Below are 23,449 nucleotides of genomic sequence, written 5' to 3'. Positions count from 1 at the left end.
GTTTGGCACCTAAAACCCACACAAACTTTTACAGATGCACAATTGAGATGATACACCCTTGGGGTGTATCACCGCCTTGTACGGCAACTGTCTGCCCAACGCATCATCATAAATTGGTCATCAAATTTGATCTGATCTTCATTTAAGTAACAACAATAGACAAACATAGTGTGCTTAAACTAATAACACACAAATTATTGTATTTTTCTTGTCTATATTGAACATATAAACATATTAAACATTCACAGTGTAGGTTGGAAAAAGTATGTGAACCCCTAGGCTAATGACTTCTCCAAAAGCTAATTGGAGTCAGGAGTCAGCTAACCTGGAATGAGACGAGATTAGAGATGTTGGTTAGAGCTGGCTTGCCCTATAAAAAACACTCACAAAATGTGAGTTTGCTATTGACAAGAAGCATTGCCTAATGTGAACCATGCCTCGAACAAAAGAGATCTCAGAAGACCTAAGATTAAGAATTGTTGATTTGCATAAATCTGGAAAGGGTTACAAAAGTATCCCTAAAAGCCTTGATGCTCATCAGTCCATGGTAAAACAAATTGTCTATAAATGGAGAAAGTTCAGCACTGTTGCTACTCTCCCTAGGAGTGGTTGATGCAAAGATGACTGCAAAAGCACAGTGCAGAATGCTCAATGAGGTTAAAAAGAATCCTAGAGTGTCAGCTAAAGACTTACAGAAATCTCTGGAACATGCTAACATCTCTGTAGACGAGTCTACGATACGTAAAACACTAAACAAGAATGGTGTTCATGGGAAGACACCACGGAAGAACCCAGTGCTGTCCAAAAAAAACATTGCTGCAAGTCTGAAGTTCGCGACAGTGCACCTGGATGTTCCACAGCGCTACTGGCAAAATATTCTGTTGACAGATGAAACTACAGTTGAGTTGTTTGGAAGGAACACACAACACTATGTGTGGAGAAACAAAGGAACAGCACACCAACATCAAAACCTCATCCCAACTGTAAAGTATGGTGGAGGGAGCATCATGGTTTGGGGATGCTTTGCTGCCTCAGGGCTTGGACAGCTTGCTATCTTCGACGGAAAAATGACTTCCCAAGTTTTGCAGGAGAATGTTAGGCTATCTGTTCGCCAATTGAAGCTCAACAGAAGTTCACACCAGACATCCCAAGAATATTGCTGAACTGAAACAGTTTTGTAAAGAGGAATGGTCCAAAATTCCTCCTGACCGTTACGCAGGTCTGATCCGCAACTACAGAAAATGTTTGGTTGAGGTTATTGCTGCCAAAGGAGGGTCAACCAGTTATTAAATCCAAGGGTTCACATACTTTTCCCACCCTGCACACAGATAATATAGAGCTGGAGGGATTTTCAATGCACCGGCAGAACAGAGAAGCTACGTCTAGTAAGATGAGGGGTGGGAGTGTGTCTTTTAATCAATAACAGCTGGTGCACAATGTCTAACATTAAAGAAGTGTCGAGGTATTGCTCACCTGAGGTAGAGTACCTGATGATAAGCTGTAGACCACTCTATCGACCAAGAGAGATCTCATCTATATTATTCATAGCCGTCTATTTACCACCACAGACCGATGCCGGCACTAAGACCGCACTCAACCAACTCTATAAGCAAACAAGAAAATGCTCACCCAGAAGCGGCGCTCCTAGTGGCCGGGTACTTTAATGCAGGTAAACTTAAGTCAGTTTTACCAAATTTTTACCAGCATGTCACATGTCAACCAGAGGAGAAAACAAACCTCTAGACCACCTTTACTCCACACACAGAGATGCATACAAAACTCTCCCCCGCCCTCCATTTGGCAAATCTGACCATAAATATATCCTCCTGATTCCTGCTTACAAGCAAAAAACTAAAGCAGGAAGTACCAGTGACTCGCTCAATACGGAAGTGGTCAGATGATGCGGATGCTACACTACAGGACTGTTTTTTCAAGCACAGAATGGAATATGTTCCGGGATTCATCCAATGGCATTGAGGAGTATACCACCTCAGTCATCTGCTTCATCAAAAGCGCATTGACAACGTCGTCCCCACAGTGACCGTACGTACATATCCCAACCAGAAGCTATGGATTACAGGCAACATCCGCATCCAGCTAAAGGCTAGAGCTGCCGCTTTCAAGGAGCGGGACACTAATCCGTACGCCAATAAGAAATCCCGCTATGCCCTCAGACGAACCATCAAACAAGCAAAACGTCAATACAGTATTAAGATTGACTCCTACTACACCGGCTCTGACGCTTGTCGGATGTGGCAGGGCTTGAAAACTATTACGGACTACAAAGGGAAACCCAGACGCAAGCTGCCCAGTGATGCGAGCCTACCAGACGAGCTAAATGCCTTTTATGCTGGCTTCGAGGCAAGCAACACTGAGGCATGCACGAGAGCACCAGCTGTTCTGGATGACTGTGTGATAAAGCTCTCGGTAGCCGATGTGAGCAAGACTTTTAAACAGGTCAACATTCACAAAGACGAGGAGCCAGATGGATTACCAGGACGTGTACTCAAAGCATGCGCGGATCAACTGGCAAGTGTCTTCACTGACATTTTCAACCTCTCCCTGACTGAGTCTGTAATACCTACATGTTTCAAGCAGACCACCATAGTCCCTGTGCCCAAGGAAGCGAAGGTAACCTGCCTAAATGATTACCACCCTGTAGCATTCACGTCGGTAGCCATGAAGTTCTTGTCATGGCTCACATCAACAGCATCCTCCCGGATACCCTAGACCCACTCCAATTCGCATACCGCCCCAACAGATCCACAGATGACGCAATCTCAATCGCACTCCACACTACCCTTTCCCACCTGGACAAAAGGAACACCTATGTGAGAATGCTGTTCATTGACTGCAGCTCAGAGTTCAACATCATAGCGCCCACGAAGCTCATCACCAAGCTAAGGACCCTGGGACTAAACTCCTCCCTCTGCAACTGGATCCTGGACATCCTGACGGGCCGCCCCCAAGTGGTAGGGTAGGCAACAACACATCTGCCACGCTGATCCTCAACACTGGGGCCCCTCAGGGGTGTGTACTTAGTCCCCTCCTGTACTCCCTGTTCACCCACGACTGCGTGGCCAAACACAACTCCAACACTATCATTAAGTTTGCTGACGACAACAGTGGTAGGCCTGATCACCAACAACGATGAGACAGCCTACAGGGAGGAGGTCAGAGAACAGGCAGTGTGGTGCCAGGAAAACAACCTCTCCCTCAATGTGAGCAAGACTAAGGAGCTGATCGTGAACTACAGGAAAAGGCGGGCCGAACAGGTCCCCATTAACATCAATGGGGCTGTAGCGGAGCGGGTCGAGAGTTTCAAGTTCCTTGGTGTCCACAAAAAAACCGGGAGACTGAAAAGAAAAAAACCAGGAGACTGAAAAGATTTGGCATGGGTCCCCAAATCCTCAAAATGTTCTACAGCTGCACCATTGAGAGCATCCTGACCGGTTGCATCACCACCTGGTATGGCAACTGCTTGGCATCTGACCGTAAGGCGCTACAGAGGGTAGTACGGCCCAGTACATGACTGGAGCCAAGCTTCCAATCCAGGACTTATATAATAGGCGGTGTCAGAGGAAACCTCATAAAATTGTCAAAGACTCCAGTCACCCAAGTCATAGACTGTTTTCTCTGCTACAGTACGGCAAGCAGTACCGGAGTGCCAAGTCTAGGACCAAAAGGCACCTTAACAGCTTCTACCCCGAAGCCATAAGACTGCTGAACAATCAATCAAATGACCACCGGACTATTACATTGACTGCCCCCATTTGTTTTGTACACTGCTGCTACTCGCTGTTTATTATCTATGCATAGTCACTTCACCCCTACCTACATGTACAAATTACCTCTAACCTCTATCCCCGCACACTGACTCAGTAACGGTACCCCCTGTATATAGCCTCGTTATTGTTATGTTATTGTGTTACTTTTGATTATTTTTTACTTTTGTTTATTTGGTAAATATTTTCTTAACTCATCTTGAACTGCACTGTTGGTTAAGGGCGTGTAAGTAAGCATTTCACGGTAAGGTCTACACTTGTTTTATTCGGCGCATGTGGCAAATAGAGATTGATTTGATTTATTTTATCCCATTCTACTGTATCTTAGTCTAAATATTTATATATTCTTAAATCCATTCCTTTACTTTAGATTTGTGTATATTGTTGTGAAATTGTTAGATATTACTCGTTAGATATTACTGCACTGTTGGAGCTAGAAACACAAGCATTATGCTACACCTGCAATAATATCTGCTAAACACGTGTATGTGACAAACTCATTTTTGATTTTTGAGATGGGATGGCGTATCGCTGCAGAATGTTGTGGTAGCCATGCTGGTAAATAAAGTGTGCCTTGAATTCTAAATAAATCATCAACAATGTCACCAGCAAAGCACCCCCACACCATCACACCTCCTCCTCGATGCTTCACAGTGGGAACCACACATGCAGAGATCATCCGTTCACCTAGTATGCGTCTCACAAAGACACAATGTTCAAAACCAAAAGTCTTAAATTTGGACTCAGACCAAAAGGACAGATTTCCATCGGTCATGTCCATTGCTCATGTTTCTTGGCCCAAGCAAGTCTCTTCATATTATCGGTGTTCTTTAGTAGTGGTTTCTTTGCAGCAATTCGATCATGAAGGCCTGATTCACGCAGTCTCCTCTGAACAGTTCATGTTGAGATGTGTCCGTTACTTGGATTCTGTGAATAATTAATTTGGGCTGCAATTTCTGAGGCTGGTAACAAATGAACGTATCCTCTGCAGCAGAGGTAACTCTGGGTCTTCCTTTCCTGTGGCGGTCCTCATGAGAGCCAGTTTCATCATAGCACTTGATGGTTTTTGCGACTGCACTTGAAGGAACTTTCAAAGTTCTTGAAATTTCTGGATTGACTGACATTCATGTCTTAAAGTAATGATGGACTGTCATTTCTCTTTGCTTATTTGAGCTGTTCTTTCCATAATATGGACTTGGTCTGTTACCAAATAGGGCTATCTGCTGTATACCACCCCTACCTTGTCACAACACAACTGATTGGCTCAAACGCATTAAGGAAAGAAATTCGACAAATTTACTTTCAAGGCACACCTGTTCATTTAAATGCATTACCTCATGAAGCTGGTTGAAAGAATGCCAAGAGTGTGCAAAGCTGCCATCAAGGGAAAGGGTGGCTACTTTGAAAATATAAAATATATTTAGATTAGTTTCTCTCTTTTTTGGTTCCTACATGATTCCATGTGTGTTATTTCATAGTGTTGATCTTCCCTGTAGAAAATAGTAAAAATAAAGAAAAACCCTTGAATGAACTTCCAAACTTTTGACTGGTTCTGTACATTGACAGCCAACATGATTTGACAGCAGCATTAACCTGTACAATGCGACTCCTGCTGTGACCTGTGCTGGGGCTCCACAGCCCATGCAATAAACACACATCATCATCAGTGTGCGTGTGTGTGTATACATATTTGTGTAAGTGTGTGTGTGGTGCGTCAGAGCCAAAGTGCAGGAGTCCTCTGTTCCTAGCCTCTGACACGTTGAATGCATTTGACTCTCCACACCCACTGGGTTAATAAGCATGCTTTTCAATTAGAGGTGATTTTCTCTGAGGAGCTGCTGGATGTGGTGGCCCAGATGCCTGGGTGCCTGCTGCTCTCACTGGCATGCTCTCTGTCCCCCTCTCTCTCTCTCTGTCCCCCTCTCTCTCTCTCTCTGTCCCCCTCTCTCTCTTTATCTTTCTTCCTCTTTACCCTTTTCTCTCTCCCTTCCCTTACTGTCCCCCTCCCTTCCCCCTTCTCTGTCCCTCTCTCTCTGCCCTCTTTGTCTCCCTTTCGCTCTGTCTCTCTCCCTCAGTGACGGACTGGGACAAGAATTCGGCCACTGCATTTTATCTTCACCTGCCCACATCACCGCACAAGCTGACAACTCCCCCCATCCCGTATACATTAAAAAAGCCAAGCTAATGATCTAGGCTATATTGCAAATTATAAACTGTGTGGTTCGAGCCCTGAATGCTGATTGGCTATATCAGACTGTATACCACGAGTCTGACAAAACATTTATTTTTACTAATTACGTTGGTAACCAGTTTATAATAGCATTAACTTCTTCTTAATAGGGGGCGCCATTTTCACTTTGGGATAAAATAGTGCCCAAATTAAACGGCCTCGTACTCTGTTCTAGATCATATGATATGCATATTATATTTACTATTGGATAAACACACTCTGAAGTTTCTAAAACTGTTTGAATTATATCTGTGAGTAAAACAGAACTCATTTGGCAGGGCAAACTTCCAAACAGGAAGTGAAAATTCTGAAATGGGTCTCTGTGAAAGGCATTGCCTATTCAATTGTCTTTATTTATGATCTGTATGCACTTCATACGCCTTCCACCAGATGTCACCAGCAGTAGAACGTGGAATGAAGTCTCTAGCTTTTTCTGGGACCGGATGGGACTCGTGAGTGAGAGGTCAGCCATATTGGTAGTACCTGGCTACGCACTAGGGTTTGTCACATCGTTTTCTGCAATGCGTAGTAGACACGAAGAAATGCTCATCTGGGACGTTATTGGAATTGATTTCTGAAAAACATCCTAAAGATGGATTATCAACTGAGTTTGACCAGTTTATTCGACTATTATTATGACTTTTTGAATTTTTTCGTTCATGCGTAAAATCTTCATGGACACGTGAGCTCCACTATGCTAGCCAAAGTTGCTAATTCGACAGAAGAAATTGACATTTTAAAACAAAAACAACGATTTATTGTGGAACTAGGACTCCTTGCACTGCATTCTGATGAAAGATCATCAAAGGTAAGGGAATATTTATGATGTTATTTCGTATTTTGTGGACTCTTTGGACTCCAACATGGCGGAGAATGGCTGAGCGCTGTCTCAGATTATTGCATGCTGTGCTTTGTACTAAAGTTATTTTATTTTTATCTAACACAGCGGTTGTATTAAGAACCAGTGTATCTTTAATTATATATGCAACTTGTATTTTTCAGCAAAGTTTATGATGAGTTTTTCTGTTTACGTGGCTGTCTAAAATGTTCTCCGGACATTTTGGTGCTATTGTGACCATGGCTGCGTTGTAAAACCCAGATTTGTAGCTATAAATATGCACATTTTCGAACAAAACATAAATGTATTGTATAACATGATGTCATAGACTGTCATCTATGAAGTTGTTCAAAGGTTAGTGATAAATTTTATCTCTATTTGTGGGTTTTTTGAAAGCTATCTTTACGGTGAAAAAATGGTGTTGTGTTTTGGGCTATTGTGGTGAGCTAACATAAATATATGTTGTGTTTTCGCTGTAAAACATTTAAAAAATCGACATGTTGGCTGGATTCACAAGATGTTTATCTTTCATTTGCTGTACAACATGTATTTTTCATAAAAGTTTTATGATGAGTATTTCTGTACTTCACGTTGCTCTCTGTAATTATTCTGGCTGTTTTGTGCCATTTGTGACCATGGCTGCGTTGTAAAACCCAGATTTGTAGCTATAAATATGCACATTTTCGAACAAAACATAAATGTATTGTATAACATGATGTCATAAGACTGTCATCTGATGAAGATGTTCAAAGGTTAGTGATTATTTTATCTATATTTGTGGGTTTTGTGAAAGCTATCTTTGCGGTGAAAAAATGGCGTTGTGTTGGCTATTGTGGTGAGCTAACATAAATATATGTTGTGTTTTCGCTGTAAAACATTTTAAAAATCGGACATGTTGGCTGGATTCACAAGATGTTTATCTTTCATTTGCTGTATTGGACTTGTGATTTCATGAAATTATATTATATGATATTCCCTGTGGCGCTAGGCTAGGCTATGCTAGTCAGCGTTTCTGATGAGGAGGATCCCGGATCCCGTAGGGGGGGTCGGTAGAGGTTTTAAGGCACCTCAGGGGTTTATGATATATGGCTAATATACCACGGCTAAGGGCTGTGTCCAGGCACTCTGCATTGCGTTGTGCATAAGAACATCCCTTAGCTGTGGTATATTGCCCATATACCACACCTCCTCGGGCCTTATTGCTTAATTAGCGCCTGTCACCTACCCTACAGTGCCTTGCAAAAGTATTCATCCCCCTTGGTGTTTTTCCTATTTTGTTATTTTACAACCTGTAATTTAAATGGATTTTTATTTGGATTTCATGTAATGGACATACACAAAATAGTCAAAATTGGTGAAGTGAAATTAAAAAAAGAAATGGAAAAGTGGTGCGTGCATATGTATTCACCCCCTTTGCTATGAAGCCCCTAAATAAGATCTGGTGCAACCAATTACCTTCAGAAGTCACATAATTAGTTAAATAAAGTCCACCTGTGTGCAATCTAAGTGTCACATGATCTCAGTATATATACACCTGTTCTGAAAAGCCCCAGAGTCTGAAACACCACTAAGCAAGGGGCACCACCAAGCAAGCGGCACCATGAAGACCAATGAGCTCTCCAAACAGGTCAGGGACAAAGTTGTGGAGAAGTACAGATCAGGGTTGAGTTATAAAAACCTTGAACATCCCACGGAGCACCATTAAATCTGTTTGAATTTTTTTTAAAGAATTTGGCACCACAACAAACCTGCCAAGAGAGGGACGCCCACCAAAACTCACGGATCAAGCATGGAGAGTACTAATCAGAGAGGCAACAAAGAGACCAAAGATAACCCTGAAGGAGCTGCAAAGCTCCACAGCGGAGATTGGAGTATCTATCCATAGGACCACTTGAAGCCGTACACTCCACAGAGCTGGGCTTTACGGAAGAGTAGCCAGAAAAAAGCCATTGCAAAAATAAAAAAATAAGCAAACACGTTTCGTGTTCGCCAAAAGGCATATGGGAGACTCCCCAAACATATGGAATAAGGTACTCTGGTCAGATGAGACTAAAATGTTGCTTTTTGGCCAAGAAGGAAAAAGCTATGTCTGGCACAAACCCAACACCTCCCATGACCCCGAGAACACCATCCCCACAGTGAAGCATGGTGGTGGCAGCATCATGCTGTGGGGATGTTTTTCATCGGCAGGGACTGGGAAACTGGTCAGAATTGAAGGAATGATGGATTGCCCTAAATACAGGGAAATTCTTGAGGGAAACCTGTTTCAGTCTTCCAGAGATTTGAGACTGGGACGGAGGTTCACCTTCCAGCTGGACAATGACCCTAAGCATACTGCTAAAGAAACACTTGAGTGGTTTAAGAGGAAACATGGCCTAGTCAAAGCCCAGACCTCAATCCACCTCAATCCAATTGAGAATCTGTGGTATGACTTAAAGATTGCTGGACACCAGCGGAACCCATCCAACTTGAAGGAGCTGGAGCAGTTTTGCCTTGAAAATGGGCAAAAATCCCAGTGGCTAGATGTGCCAAGCTTATAGAGAAATACCCCAAGAGACTTGCAGCTGTAATTGCTGCAAAAGGTGGCTCTACAAAGTATTGACTTCGGGAGTGGAATTGTGCACGCTCAAGTTTTCAGGTTTTTTGTCTTATTTCTTGTTTGTTTCACAATAAAACATATTTTGCATCTTGAAAGTGGTAGGCATGTTGTGTAAATCAAATGATACAAACCAACCACAAAATAGGAAACATGGCAAGGGGGGTGAATACTTTCGCAAGCCACTGTAAGTGTTAATTACTATTACAGGGCTCCAGACTAGCATGTTCCCCTGGTGTCACAGGCCTCTAACTTTTACAATAAGTGGCACCAGCATATGATTTTGCCGGATCCAAATCATGAGTAATCATCTTATGAAGTAATTCCTAGTGCTTTATTAAGAAGTATGATAAATAGACTACTGAGGTATTCAATAAATAAGTTAACACCTCCAAGCAGGAAGTATGTAAACACCCCTACAAATTAGGGGATTTGGCTTTTTCAGCCACACCTGTTGCTGACAGTTGTATAAAATCGAGCACACAGCCATGCAATCGCCATAGACAAACATTGGCAGTAGAATGGCCTTACTGAAGAGCTCTGTGACTTTCAATGTGGCACCTTCATAGAATGCCACCTTTCCAACAAGTCAAGTCAACTGTAAGTGCTGTTATTGTGAAGTGGAAACGTCTCGGAGCAACAACGGCTCAGCCGTGAAGTGGTAGGCCACACAAGCTCAAAGAGCGTGACTGCCGAGTGCTGATGCGAGTAGCACCTAAACATTGTCTGTCCTCGGTTGCAACACTCACTACCGAGTTCCAATCTGTCTCTGGAAGCAACGTCAGCACAAGAACTGTTCATCGGGAGCTTCATGAAATGGGCTTCTACGGCCGAGCAGCCGCACACATACCTAAGATCACCATGCACAATGACAGCTGGAGTGGCGTAAAGATCGCCGTCATTGGACTGTGGAGCAGTGGAAACACGTTCTCTGGAGTGATGAATCACGCTTTACCATCTGGCAGTCCAACGTGTCAGGTTTTGGCCAGGACTGTTTGGTTTTGTTCACTAGATGTCCCCCTTGCACCTTTTTTGTACCTTTTTGTTTTTCTTGCCCTAATTATTGTTTGCACCTGTAAGTCATTCCCTTGTTAGTATTTAGACCCTGTGTGTTCCTTAGTTCCTTGCTCAGTGTTTGTATGTTAGCACCCAGCCCCAGCCTTTGTGAACATTTTTCTCTTGTTGGATTTTCCAGAGGTTCTCTGGTTTTGTTCTCGTGTATTTTTGGATTGGTCTTTTGAGGTTTGTTTTTTCCCTTGCTGTTTTTACCACTTTGTGGATTTTCTTTTGTATTTTGGAAGATATCTATTTTTTATTAAACCACCATCTCTAGTACTGCTGTGTCTGCCTCATCTTCTGGGTTCTGCCAATTATTAGTGACTGTTTCTCGCACCGGGTCCTGACACAACGGACGAATTTGGGTTTGGCGGATCACATGAGAACGCTACCTGCCCCAGTGCATAGTGCCAACTGTAACGTTTGGTGGTGGAGGAATAATGGTCTGGTGCTGTTTTTCATGGTTCGTGCTAGGCCCCTTAGTTCTAGTGAACTAGTGAGCTACAGCATACAATGACATTCTAGACGATTCTGTGCCTCCAACTTTGTGGCAACAGTTTGGGGAAGGCCCTTTCCTGTTTCAGAAATGGTTTGTCGAGATTGCACAGAGCCCTGACCTCAACCTCATCAAACACCTTTGGGATGAATTGGAATGCCAACTGCGAGCCAGGCCTAATCACCCAACATCAGTGCCCGACCTCACTAATACTCTTGTGGTTGAATGGAAGCAAGTCCTCACAGCAATGTTCCAACATCTAGTGGAAAGCCTTCCCAGAAGAGTGGGGACTGTTATAGTAACAACGGGGAGACCAACTCCATATTAATGCCCATGATTTTGGAATGAGATGTTCAATGAGCAGGTGTCCACATACTTTTGGTCATGTAGCGTAGCTAAGATCTTGAAACCATGGAAATGGAAACACCTGTCCATCTATGGGAAAAGTACACTGATTCATTCTCTAGTGATATTACAGTTTATCTATTCATGGCTCTACCGACCCCAGGATAATGCTTTTTCAAATTCAAGCAAAAACTATTTCATTTTATTTGGAATGGAAAACCAGATGACGTTAAATGGGTTTATGTATATAATGAATATGAGTTGAGGGCAAAAAAAATATCAAGGCATTAAACCTCTCTCTTAAAGCTTCTATTATACCAAAACTATATCTAAATCCAAAACTGGTTTTCCAGTAGGCTACTAAGAGATGCACATCTGATGTTAAAAAGGGGTCTCTTTGCTGTTATACAGATTCAAACTATAAATTTCTGGTGGATTGACAATGGAGCCCTGTTTAAAGTATCCTTATTGTTAAATGAAGCTAAACAGAGTTGGCTATTCCAAATTTATCCTCCAGAGTAGGCAGAATCTATACTACAGCAAATGATATGGCTAAACTCCAATTAGAGCGTTGGGCCAGCAACCGAAAGGTTGATGGATCGAATCCCCGAGCTGACAAGGTAAAAATATGTCGTTCTGCCCCTGAGCAAGACAGTTAACCCACTGTTCCGAGCGCCGAAGACATGGATGTCGATTAAGGTAGCCCCCGCTCCTCTCTGATTCAGAGGGGTTGTGTTGAATGCGGAAGACACATTTCAGTTGAAGGCATTCAGTTGTACAACTGACCAAGTATCCCCCTTTCCCTACTGACAGAGGATAAACCAATTTTCTTGAAGATAATGTACCGTGCATTCTGAAAATATTCAGACCCCTTGACTTTTTCCATATTTTGTTACGTTACAGCCTTATTCTAAAATGTATTAAATACAACATTTTCCTCATCAATCTACACACAATAGCCCATAATGACAAAGCAAAAACTGGTTTTTAGACATTTTTGCAAAAAACTGAAATACAATATTTACATAAGTATTCAGACCCTTTGATATGAGACTCGAAATTGAGCATGAGCTGCATGCTGTTTCAATTGATCATCCTTGAGATGTTTCTACAAATTGATTGGAGGCCACCTGTGGTCAATTCAATTCATTGGACATGATTTAGAAAGGCACATAACCGGTCTATATAAGGTCCCACAGTTGACAGTGCATGTCAGAGCAAAAACCAAGCCATGAGATCGAAGGAATTGTCCGTAAAGCTCCGAGACAGGATTGTGTCGAGGCACAGATCTGGGGAAGGGTACCGAAACCTTTCTGCAGCATTGAAGGTCCCCAAGAACACAGTGTCCTCCATCATTCTAGAAGAAGTTTGGAACCACCAAGACTCTTCCTAGAGCTGGCCGCCCGGCCAAACTGAGCAATTGTGGGAGAAGGGCTTTGGTCGGGGAGGTGACCAAGAACCCAATGGTCACTGACAGAGCTCCAGAGTTCCTCTGTGGAGATGGGAGAACCTTCCAGGACAACCATCTCTGCAGCACTCCACCAATCAGGCCTTTATGGTAAAATGGCCAGACGGAAGCCACTCCTCAGTAAAAAGGCACATTTCAGCCTGCTTGGAGTTTCCCAAAAAAGGCATCTAAAGACTCACACCATGAGAAACAAGATTTTCTGGTCTGATGAAACCAAGATTGAACTCTTTGGCCTGAATGCCAAGCGTCACGCCTGGAGGAAACCTGGCATCATACCTACGGTGAACCATGGTGGTGGCAGCATCATGCTGTGGGGATGTTTTTCAGCGGCAGGGACTGGGAGACTAGTCAGGATCGAGGGAAAGATAAACAGAGGAAAGTACAGAGAGATCCTTGATGAAAACCTGCTCCAGAGCGCTCAGGACCTCAGACTGAGGCGAAGGTTCACCTTCCAACAGGACTACGACCATACTCACACAGCCAAGACAACGCAGGAGTGGCTTTGAGACAAGTCTCTGAATGTTCTTGAGTTGCCCAGCCAGAGCCCAGACATGAACCCGATCGAACATCTCTGGAGAGACCTGAAAATAGCTGTGCAGCGACACTCCCCATCCAACCTAACAGAGCTTGAGAGGTTCTGCAGAGAAGAATGGAAGAAACTCCCCAAATACAGGTGTGCCATGCTTGTAGCGTCATACCCAAGAAGACTCGAGGCTGTAATCTCTGTCAAAGGTGCTTCAACAAAGTACTGGGTAAAGGGTCTGAATACTTATGTAAATGTGATATCAGTTTATTTATATATATATTTTCAAAAAATTCTGAAAACATGTTTTTTCTTTGTCATTATGGGCTATTTATTGTGTGTAGATTGATGAGGAAAAAACGATTTAATACATTTTAGAATAAGGCTGTAACGTAACAAAATGCGGAAAAATTCAAGGGGTCTGAATAGTTCCCGAATGCACTGTATAAGAAAGTTATCATGTTTGTGAATGAAATTGTAAACAACGACGGTATAATTATGTTATACAACCAATTAATCCATGTGTGTGGAGATGTCAAATTAGAACCAACTCACTGCAGCTCTGCCACAAAAAATGGAAAAGGAAAGTACTTAAAAGTGAAAGGAATACATTTGTTTGTGCACAAATTTGTTTACATCCCTAGTGAACATTTCTCCTTTGCCAAGATAATCCATCCACCTGTGGCATATCAAGAAGCTGATTAAACTTCATGATCATTACACAGGTGCACCTTGTGCTGGGGACAATAAAAAGTTTGGTCACACAACACAATGCCACAGATGTCTCAAGTTGCGGGAGTGTCATTTGCATGCTGATTGCAGGAATGTCCACAGAGCTGTTGCAGGAGAATTTAATGTTCATTTCTATCTCATAAGCCACCTCCAACGACGTTTTAGAAAATATGGCAATACGTTCAACCGGCCTGCCAACCGCAGACTAGGTGTAACCACGCCAGCCCAGGACCTCCAAATCCAGCTTCTTCACCTGCGGTATCGTCTGAGACCAGCCACCCAGACAGCTGATGAAACTGAGGGGTTTTTCTACCTGTAAAATAAAGCCCCTTTAAAACGTATTCTGATTGCCTGGGCCTGGCTCCTCTGTGGGTAGGCCTATGCCTTCCCAGGCCCACCCGTGGCTACGCCCCTGCCCAGTCAAGTGAAATCCATCATTAAGGCCGACTGAATTTAATTCAGTTGACTGAGTTCCTTATATGAACTGAAAGTAGTTGAAAAACATATTTGAAATTGTTACCGGTTGCGTTTATATTTTCGTTCCGTATAGTTGGGAACAGATTTTCGATGTCCCAATACCATGGCATCGGGTATATGAACTGATATACAAAACAACAATTGATGCTTCAATTAGTTATTTTCAATTTAAGCTATTATATAAAATTCTCACTACAAAAAGAATGCTCAGTATATGGGGTATTCAACAGTCAGACCGGTACAGACTCTGCCATACAGAAACAGAATCAATAGAGCATCTCTTTTGGTACTGCCCACGGGTAGCTTGTTTTTGGAGTCAGGTCCAGGAATGGTTGTTATGCCATAATATCAGGGTGCAGTTGGACCTGCAAACAGTATTGCTGGGGGATTTGAAGGACCACAGTCAGTCAACAGGAAATATCATTGTGCTCTTGGGTAAAACACTTATTTTTGTGGCAATTTGGGCAGAAATGTTGCAATGGGGAGGTTCAAGTCACTAGTGAGACACCATGGGAGAATGGAGGGATGCATTGCGAGAGGAAATGGTAGAATTATGATTTACTAGGAAAGATGGGTTGATCAGTGGCTGTCTGAAGGGTGGAACTGATGAGTGTTGGAATAATTATATACACAAATGTACAGTATAAATGTTTTAGGTCTTCCAATCAGGGGTCAGGATGGGGATGGGATTATTGTATGTTTTGTGTTTCGCTATTTATGTTTTGTAGTTTGGTTTCATGCTGTGAGCGGTGTGTGTTGGTCCTGGTAGTTCAGGGTAGTTTCATGCTGTGAGCGGTGTGTGTTGGTCCTGGTAGTTATGGGTAGTTTCATGCTGTGAGCGGTGTGTGTTGGTCCTGGTAGTTATGGGTGCGCTCGCTTCCATGCCCTCCCGGTTTGCAGTTGTGGCCTACTACCCAATGAGGTCTATGCCCTCGCAATGGTCGGTGCTCATTTTACACGCGCGCTGCTCCATATCTCAAAGCGATATCAAATATCTTGGTTGTAAAAAAGTTGCTAAAGAGCTGAATATTGAGAGTTGAGAAATAAAAATTATACCTACAGAAAGTTGAGACCCTTCTCTATTTGACAGGACCTTGGGATGAAGCTTCCAAAGCTGTGTTTTTCCCACAATTGCATTTTTAAATGTTATACAATTCAGAATGCATTTTTCGCTCGAACCCATGGGGGGAGAGGAGTTGCTCGCTCATCATAGCAGGCACAGCGACAGGCAGACACTTTAATTACAGGAATCATGAGGATAATGCACTTTACTGTTTGATCAAATCATGGTTTTAGCCTCCCAAAAAATAGGAAGTTTTGAGTGAGGTGACAATGTAGAACGTGCTCTTTCTCAGTTTACAGGCACCCTTTCAGTTTTTTACGATCCATGATCTTGGCTGTCTAACTGATGACTACGTTGGAACAGGTCTATTTGCTGATGCTGCATTTTTTGACCTTGAATGTGAGTTTCTTTTTTTCCCCATCCCTTCCTTTTTTCTCTTCATCTCCCTCCATCACTCTCTCCCTCTCTGTCCAACCTAGTGATTTGGGGCAAACAGAGCCAGACCGACCTGCGAGCCCAGCATGGTTCGGGTAGTTATTAAACAGAGCCAGACCGACCTGCGAGCCCAGCATGGTTCGGGTATTATTAAACAGAGCCAGACCGACCTGCGAGCCCAGCATGGTTCGGGTAGTTATTAAACAGAGCCAGACCGACCTGCGAGCCCAGCATGGTTCGGGTAGTTATTAAACAGAGCACAGCAGGTATTTCACTCTCTTGATGGCCAGGCCAGAAAGCACAGAGAAACAGAGGGGCACCAAAGGTGTTTTATTTGTTGTTTGTTTGGTTTCTATCTCCCTTAGCCGCAGTGTGTAGCTGTCTGAATTCAGGCTGTGGGGCCCCGGGTGTGTGTGTGGGCGTTGCATGTGTGTGTGTTTGAGGTTGATGGGGGCAAACCCCTTGATGGTTCCCCTCCCATTTGCATAACTGATTAGGCTCTAATCAAAAGTGAAGCTTCAATTCCCTTCCCCCTTAAAGAAGAGCCAGGTAAATGGAGGAGAGGAGCAAGGGATGAGGGAGCTTTATTACACAGCCATGGCACAGGAAGTGCTCTAAGAGGCTGTGACCTTGGCATTCACCGCCACCACATCCTTCAGCTCTCATCAGCGGCAGGCACGTCAGACGCCAGAAATGGGATGTGACAAAGACAACAAGACAATTGGCTGCTGTGAAGGTGAGAGGAGAGAGAGAGTCTACAGAGAGAGACGCCATGATATTCCCTTCAAGTGTTTCTTGTTTTGGTAAGTCTCGCACCAGGTCCATTTGAACCAGTAAAGAAGTGAAATAGAAACGCTATTGCCACATCATCCAATTGCTCTAAAATGGCTGTTTCTTAGAACTGGCAAAGGGGGAATGTAGCGGGAAAAAATTAAGAAAATACAAAAAGGCACGCAGCACGAATTGTAAACACTGTTGTCTCATCATCCTTATTGTTGCTTTAGCAATGTGCACGCACACTTTACAATAGCCATAACACAGGAAACATTCTATCAAATCATTTTTGAATCAGGAGACGTGTGAGATGAGAAATAGGCCATGGTAAAATGACCTCGCACGCACGCATGCACACGCACACACACACCTCCATTTGACCTCTGAAGCTGTCTCCTGTGAGGATTGCGGGCAGTGCATCTCCTCTCATTTTCAACAGTCCATTTTTAACCTCCCAAGCAGAGTGAGCTTTATGCTAAATCTCCCTACGCTACAAGGAGGGAAAAAAGGCTTTTCACCTTACATGTCCGATACCAAGGTTGTTTGGCACTACAGTATCTGACAATCACAGGGAGAAAAAAGGGCCACATTGTTCCTGGTGCTGAGGCAAGATCATTTTACAGACAGAGCCAGCGGATTAAAGGAAGGCAGCAAAGTTAACCTCAGAGCAAACAGCCCTTTTAACAATGTCACACAGTGCCTGTGTACTAGCGAAACCAAGGCCTGGACTGATGACAGATAGCACTAGATCTGCTGGGGTCCCTCCAGCTAGAGGGTTTGTTCTTGCTTTTTGTCTTTTCATTTTATTGTTAATCTGTGTGAGTAGGAGGAGGAGGGAGGGGGAGGAGAGAGGAGAGGAGGACGAAGGGGGAGGAGGAAGGAGAAGGAGGAGAGAGGGGAGGAGGAAGGATGGGAGAGCTAGACAGCTAGACAGTCAAAAGTTTTACGCAGCGTAAATATAACCAATTTTCAGTGCGGCCCTCCAGACCTTGTTGAAGACCAAATGCAGACCCTGGACAAAAATGAGTTTGACACCCCTGTTTTAATCCCTTTCCCCTGGTATAGTCACAGTGCTGGATGATTTCACCAGCACCTCGCCAATTTACACCCATTCATTATTAATTCCCTCCATTCATTTATTCATCTGTTTCTGTAATATTCCGTCTGAACTCGGGTGTTTGCGACTCCGTTTGACACGCGTTCACACTGCCGCTGAAGAGTACACCGAGATGCTGTGATTATAGAGACAACAACCTGCTGCAATACTGTACTGATGTTCTCCACTCCATACTCAACAGACGTTTGACATTGCTCACAGATGCAGTGGGTTCTTGCATCTTCGTATGAGCATGGGGCTAAGGCCACAAGATCAACAGCTACAGACCACAATCAAAATGTAACATTTCAGACAATTGAAGTTAAATCGCCAAAGATCCCACGTCATTATTAGTAGAGTACACTGGTGTATCAAACTGTATCTAAACAAACATTACCTGACTCCTATTAGAAAGATAGGTTTCAACTATTAAATTGACCATCCACAAGAAAAACAACTCCACATTGAAACACTGCTTGTTCCCCTCCTGTATATGTGTATATAAATTCCCTGCAGGCTGGATAATCGTGGACCATCTCGTCATGGCAGTCCCTAGCATGGTGACAGTCACTCTCTCCCACTGGCACCATGCCAATCTGGGTATAGTGATACCAAGCGGCAGAGAGGACACAGGCCACTCATAACATGTTGAAATAAGGCATGAAATCAAGCCTGAACCGTGGATCACCGTCAAGTGCTGTTGGCACATTTTAGGCTCAACCCTGACATTTCCCATTGTAGAGATCTTTAGAGGGAAGTGAATGGTGAAATAACTGCATAATGTTACCTTATCTAATCACATTTGGCAGATTGGATTTTTCCACAGTATAATAGCTGGCAGAGTGATGATGCGGTGAGTGGGTGCCAGGAAGGAATTCATCCCTTACTGAAGCCATTTGGGTTACAGAGAGTGACATGGCATTACAATATCACATAATCATCCTCAGGAACACAGCTGAGATCAGACAGAGAACACTGTGTGTGTGAGATTTGATTTTTTTGTTTGTGTGCCAAACTCTCTGTGTGTGTGTGTGCGTGGAGGGAGGCGGGTCTGTGTGAACCAACAGAGGTCCATTACCCCACCCCAGCAGGCAGGCAGAGAAGCACACAGTGCCTAAAAAGATGGAACTTACCAGGGAATTGGTAGCTGTAGCTTGGGGCAAAACCAGTGTATCCACGGCCGTACGTTGCTACAATGTTTGGGTAACCTAGGGGGGAGAGAGAGAGGACAATCAGGAGTTGTGTTAAACCATCTTGGCCTCCCATCACTTTAGACACACACACACACACACACACACACACACACACACACACACACACACACACACACACACACAACCCTGCTGCTGACACTAGATAGCACGTGAGTCATGAGGCTCAGTTTTAGCTGATGAGCATCAGAAGTGTCCCAGTCTCAGCCTGCAATGCTCTCCAGCCTCCTCCTCCCAGATGTCCCCTCGTCCCCCCGCAGGCTCCCAGGGTTATATGGCAACAGGGTGTCTGGATCTGTCCAGGTTTTTTGTCCCCTCTACACTGTTATTGATGGATAACCTTTCTTTTAGAGCCCCGGCTAATCGATCATGAACGACACGGTGCTGCAAGACAATGAGTGGATGAGATTTGTGCAAGGACATTATGGATTAGAGAGACGCAGGGTCTTTCTGAGGTGTGAGGCCTACAGGCGGTGCGCGGCGGGCGGTAATACCCGCAGAGATACCACAGACGGACAGGCGAGGGGAAATATGATTGAGTGATTGTAAAAAGTCACTCCAAAAGCGACAAAAACAAACTGAGTCTGCTATTTGGGAATATACTTGCAATCTTGTTAAATTGTGCCATCTTCGCTGAGGAGAAGTGCTCCTTTAGCTCCGCCAGTCCTTATTCTCATAGCTTCCGATAGAGCCGTAACTGTTGTGTGTGTGTGTGTGTGTGTGTGTGTGTGTGTGTGTGTGTGTGTGTGTGTGTGGTGTGGTGTGTGTGTGTGTGTGTGTGTGTGTGTGTGTGTGTGTGTGTGTGTGTGTGTGTGTGTGGTGTGAGAGAGAGAGAGAGAGAGAGAGAGAGAGAGAGAGAGAGAGAGAGAGAGAGCAGAGAAGAGAAGAGATAAAGAAAGAAAGAAAGAAAGAAAGAAAGAAAGAAAGAAAGAAAGAAAGAAAGAAAGAAAGAAAGAAAGAAAGAAAGAAAGAAAGAGAGAGTGAGTGAGTGTTAAAAAAACACCACATCAGCCTCCCGAGTGGCAAAGTGGTCTAAGGCACTGCATCGCAGTGCTAGCTGTGCCACTAGAGATCCTGGTTCGAGTCCAGGCTCTGTCGAAGCCGGCCACGACCGGGAGATCTATGGGGCGGCAAACAATTGGCCCAGCGTCGGCCGGGTTAGGTGAGGATTTGGCCAGCAGGGAAGTTCCTGTCCCATCATGCACTAGTGACTCTTGTGGAGGGCCGGGCGCAATGCACACCAGCTGTACGGTGTTTCCTCCGACACATTGTCGTGGCTGTCTTCCAGGTTAAGCGGGCTTTGTGTCAAGAAGCAGTGCGACTTAGCTGGGTTGTGTTTCGGGGGACACACGGCTCTCGACCTTCACCTCCCATACGGGAGTTGCAGCGATGGGACAAGACTGTAACTACCAATTGGATACCACGAAATTGGGGAGAAAAAGGGGTAAAAACACATCAGCAGTGTTTGCCATGCTGGATCCGTTGGAGCACATCCTGGTCACGATGGAAGATAAGACGGAAATAAAGTGGGATGGGACCCAACACATGCTGCTCTTGTACGGTTGCCAGATTGGAGGCAGGAGCTGTCACAGTCCAACTGGGTCTCATTAGACACTTGAAGGCAGATGAGCTGTTGTTTAAATCCTGCTACAGAGCCCTATCCCTGCTCACAAACAACAACAGCAGTTTACGTGCACATTTTGTGCATTTGTATATGTTTGTGTGTGAGAGAGAGAGCGAGAGACAAAGAAAGATAGAGAGTCTTGGAGGTAAATGCAATGTAGTGGTTACTATGAGGTTCTGACACACATTGAACTTGATAACATTTACAATTAAAATATTGTTGAAAAAGAGGGCCTCCCGGGTGGCGCAGTGGTCTAGGGCACCTCATCGCAGTGCTAGCTGCGCCACCAGAGTCTCTGGGTTCGCGCCCAGGCTCTGTCGCAGCCGGCCGCGACCGGGAGGTCCGTGGGGCGACGCACAATTGGCATAGCGTCGTCCGGGTTAGTGAGGGTTTGGCCGGTAGATATCCTTGTCTCCATCGCGCTCCAGCGACTCCTGTGGCGGGCCGGGCGCAGTGCGCGCTAACCAAGGGGGCCAGGTACACGGTGTTTCCTCCGACACATTGGTGCGGCTGGCTTCCGGGTTGGAGGCGCGCTGTGTTAAGAAGCAGTGGTTGGGTTGTGCTTCGGAGGACGCATGGCTTTCGACCTTCGTCTCTCCCGAGCCCGTACGGGAGTTGTAGCGATGAGACAAGATAGTAATTACTAGCGATTGGATACCACGAAAATTGGGGAGAAAATGGGATAAAAATGTTTTTAAAAACAAATATATATATATATATTGTTGAAAATAAATAAATACTGAACGTGTTCCATTTCTTTTTTTTTGTGAGGATATTTAAAGAAGGCTATAAAGCTTCTTTGAAGGAAATCCTTCAAGACTGTTGGAAAAGCATTCCAGGTGAAGCTGGTTGAGAGAATTCCAAGAATGTGCAAAGCTGTAATCAAGGCAAAGGGTGGCTACTTTGAAGAATCTATTTGTTTATCACTTTTTTATTTACTATATGATTCCATATGTGTTATTTCATAGTTTTGATATCTTCACTATTATTCTACAATGTAGAATATAGTAAAAATAAAGAAAAACCCTGGAATGAGTAGGTGTGTCCAAACTTTTTAATGGTACTGCATATTTAGTCATTTTCATTTTCACTTTCACTTACTTAGCTAGCAAATGCAGCTAGCTAGTTTAGCCTACTCAAACACCTGGCTCAAACAGAGGGATGCTATGTTAGCTAGCATGACTATCCAACACAACACTGGAACTCTTCCAAGTCAAGGTAAGCTTTTGGTTTTACAAATGTATTGCCACCGGGGCCCGCCGGTGTAAACTGCTTACTGACTATACACTGTAACGTTACTGCATGATTGTAGTGGGTTTACTAACGTTTGTCCTATTAGCTATGTTGACCATGATGTTACTTTAGCTAATATAGGGACAACGATGTAGGCTGTGTGTAGCTGTTATGATATGGTTTGTCTTGGAAAGTTTGTTTCACCTGGTCACATACAGCTGATGTGTTGTGCATTGAAGTCACAAGCAAAGGGAAAAAGTGAGAGGAGGAGAGCGCATAGATGCGAAAAGGTGAACTGTGTTTACGTGTGATCATGGGGGTATTCATTCCGCTGATTCTATTAAAAACTTTTCTTAAACTTAGATAAACATACCTGAATTTGTCCAATAGAAACTCTCGTTTGCAACTGTTGGAGTAATGATTACAGTATACCCTATATCAGCTAGATGCAGGCAAGTGTGCAAAGCGGTATTGAATGTGTCACTGTTCGTCACCTCATTTTTTTCTTTCGACCTTTGTGCACCTAGGTTATAAACTTTAATTCATAGGCTAGGTTGTAGCAACCTCATGGCGGGTATAATGAAAATTTGAGTATCACGTAGTAGCCTAAACCTATCAATGTTACATTGAACAGGGTGAATGGAATATGAATGACAGACATCCAATATGCTGTAATAGAAATAAGGCCATGCTCATACATTTAAAAAAATATTTAAAAAATAAAAATAAATAAAAGCGTCCTCCCTTTAAAGAGGTTGCGGAGAAAGAGAGATAGTGTGTGTGTGTTTGGTGGGGCTCTATTGACATTGGTGATTAACACAGAGAAAAGCCAGAACCTTGGGATTCGAGTGTGTGAGTGTGAGTGTGAGTGTGAGTGTGTGTGAGTGTGAGTGTGTGTGTGTGTGTGAGTGTGTGTGTGCGCACGCGTTGGGGGTAGCCATGCCTCGTCAGCAGAACAAACAACAGCCCAGCTAGGGCTATGGCGGTCATGAAATTATGTCAGCCGGTAACTGTCATGCAGCCTCAAGGTTTGTACTCAACTAAGTCTATCAGTGCTTGCTGTTGTCTGCATGAACACAGACACCGGCATTAACACACACATTTGCAAGCACTCACGCACCCACTTAGTCATATTCCATTGTCTCTAGAGACATACAGATGTACACATTAACACATTCACTCACACACACTTTAATTCTCTCCAACTCAGCTCTGCTGTCTGCATATGATAGGCTACTTATGAATTACACAGCCAAATGAATGACCTAGAACACAGCTAGACAGGCCTGCATAATCAAACAAACACACACAGATGCTCCGCCCTTTAAATTAACACACATTTACTCCTCAGTCATCACATCCTTGTTGTATAAATTGGAAACCAACAATAGAGTTGGGCTGATATGAGAAGAGAGTGTGTGTGTGTGTGTGTGTGTGTGTGTGTGTGTGTGTGTGTGTGTGTGTGTG

The 23,449-nt window shown here is 43.9% G+C and overlaps 1 protein-coding gene across 1 annotated transcript in view; it reads right to left on the bottom strand.

Annotated features, from left to right (window-relative positions):
* LOC111982717 (RNA-binding protein Musashi homolog 2) overlaps positions 1-23,449 on the bottom strand; it is a 76,826-nt gene that overhangs the window by 50,160 nt on the left and 3,217 nt on the right. Inside the window, exon 3 of the mRNA XM_070433876.1 lies at positions 19,048-19,122. Within this exon, the coding sequence (XP_070289977.1) occupies positions 19,048-19,122 (75 nt within the window). The remainder of the gene's footprint in view (positions 1-19,047; positions 19,123-23,449) is intronic.

The sequence above is a fragment of the Salvelinus sp. IW2-2015 genome, linkage group LG22 (genome assembly GCF_002910315.2).
Source record: "Salvelinus sp. IW2-2015 linkage group LG22, ASM291031v2, whole genome shotgun sequence".
NCBI lineage: Eukaryota > Metazoa > Chordata > Actinopteri > Salmoniformes > Salmonidae > Salvelinus > Salvelinus sp. IW2-2015.
This window is presented reverse-complemented; position numbering and strand designations above follow the sequence as displayed.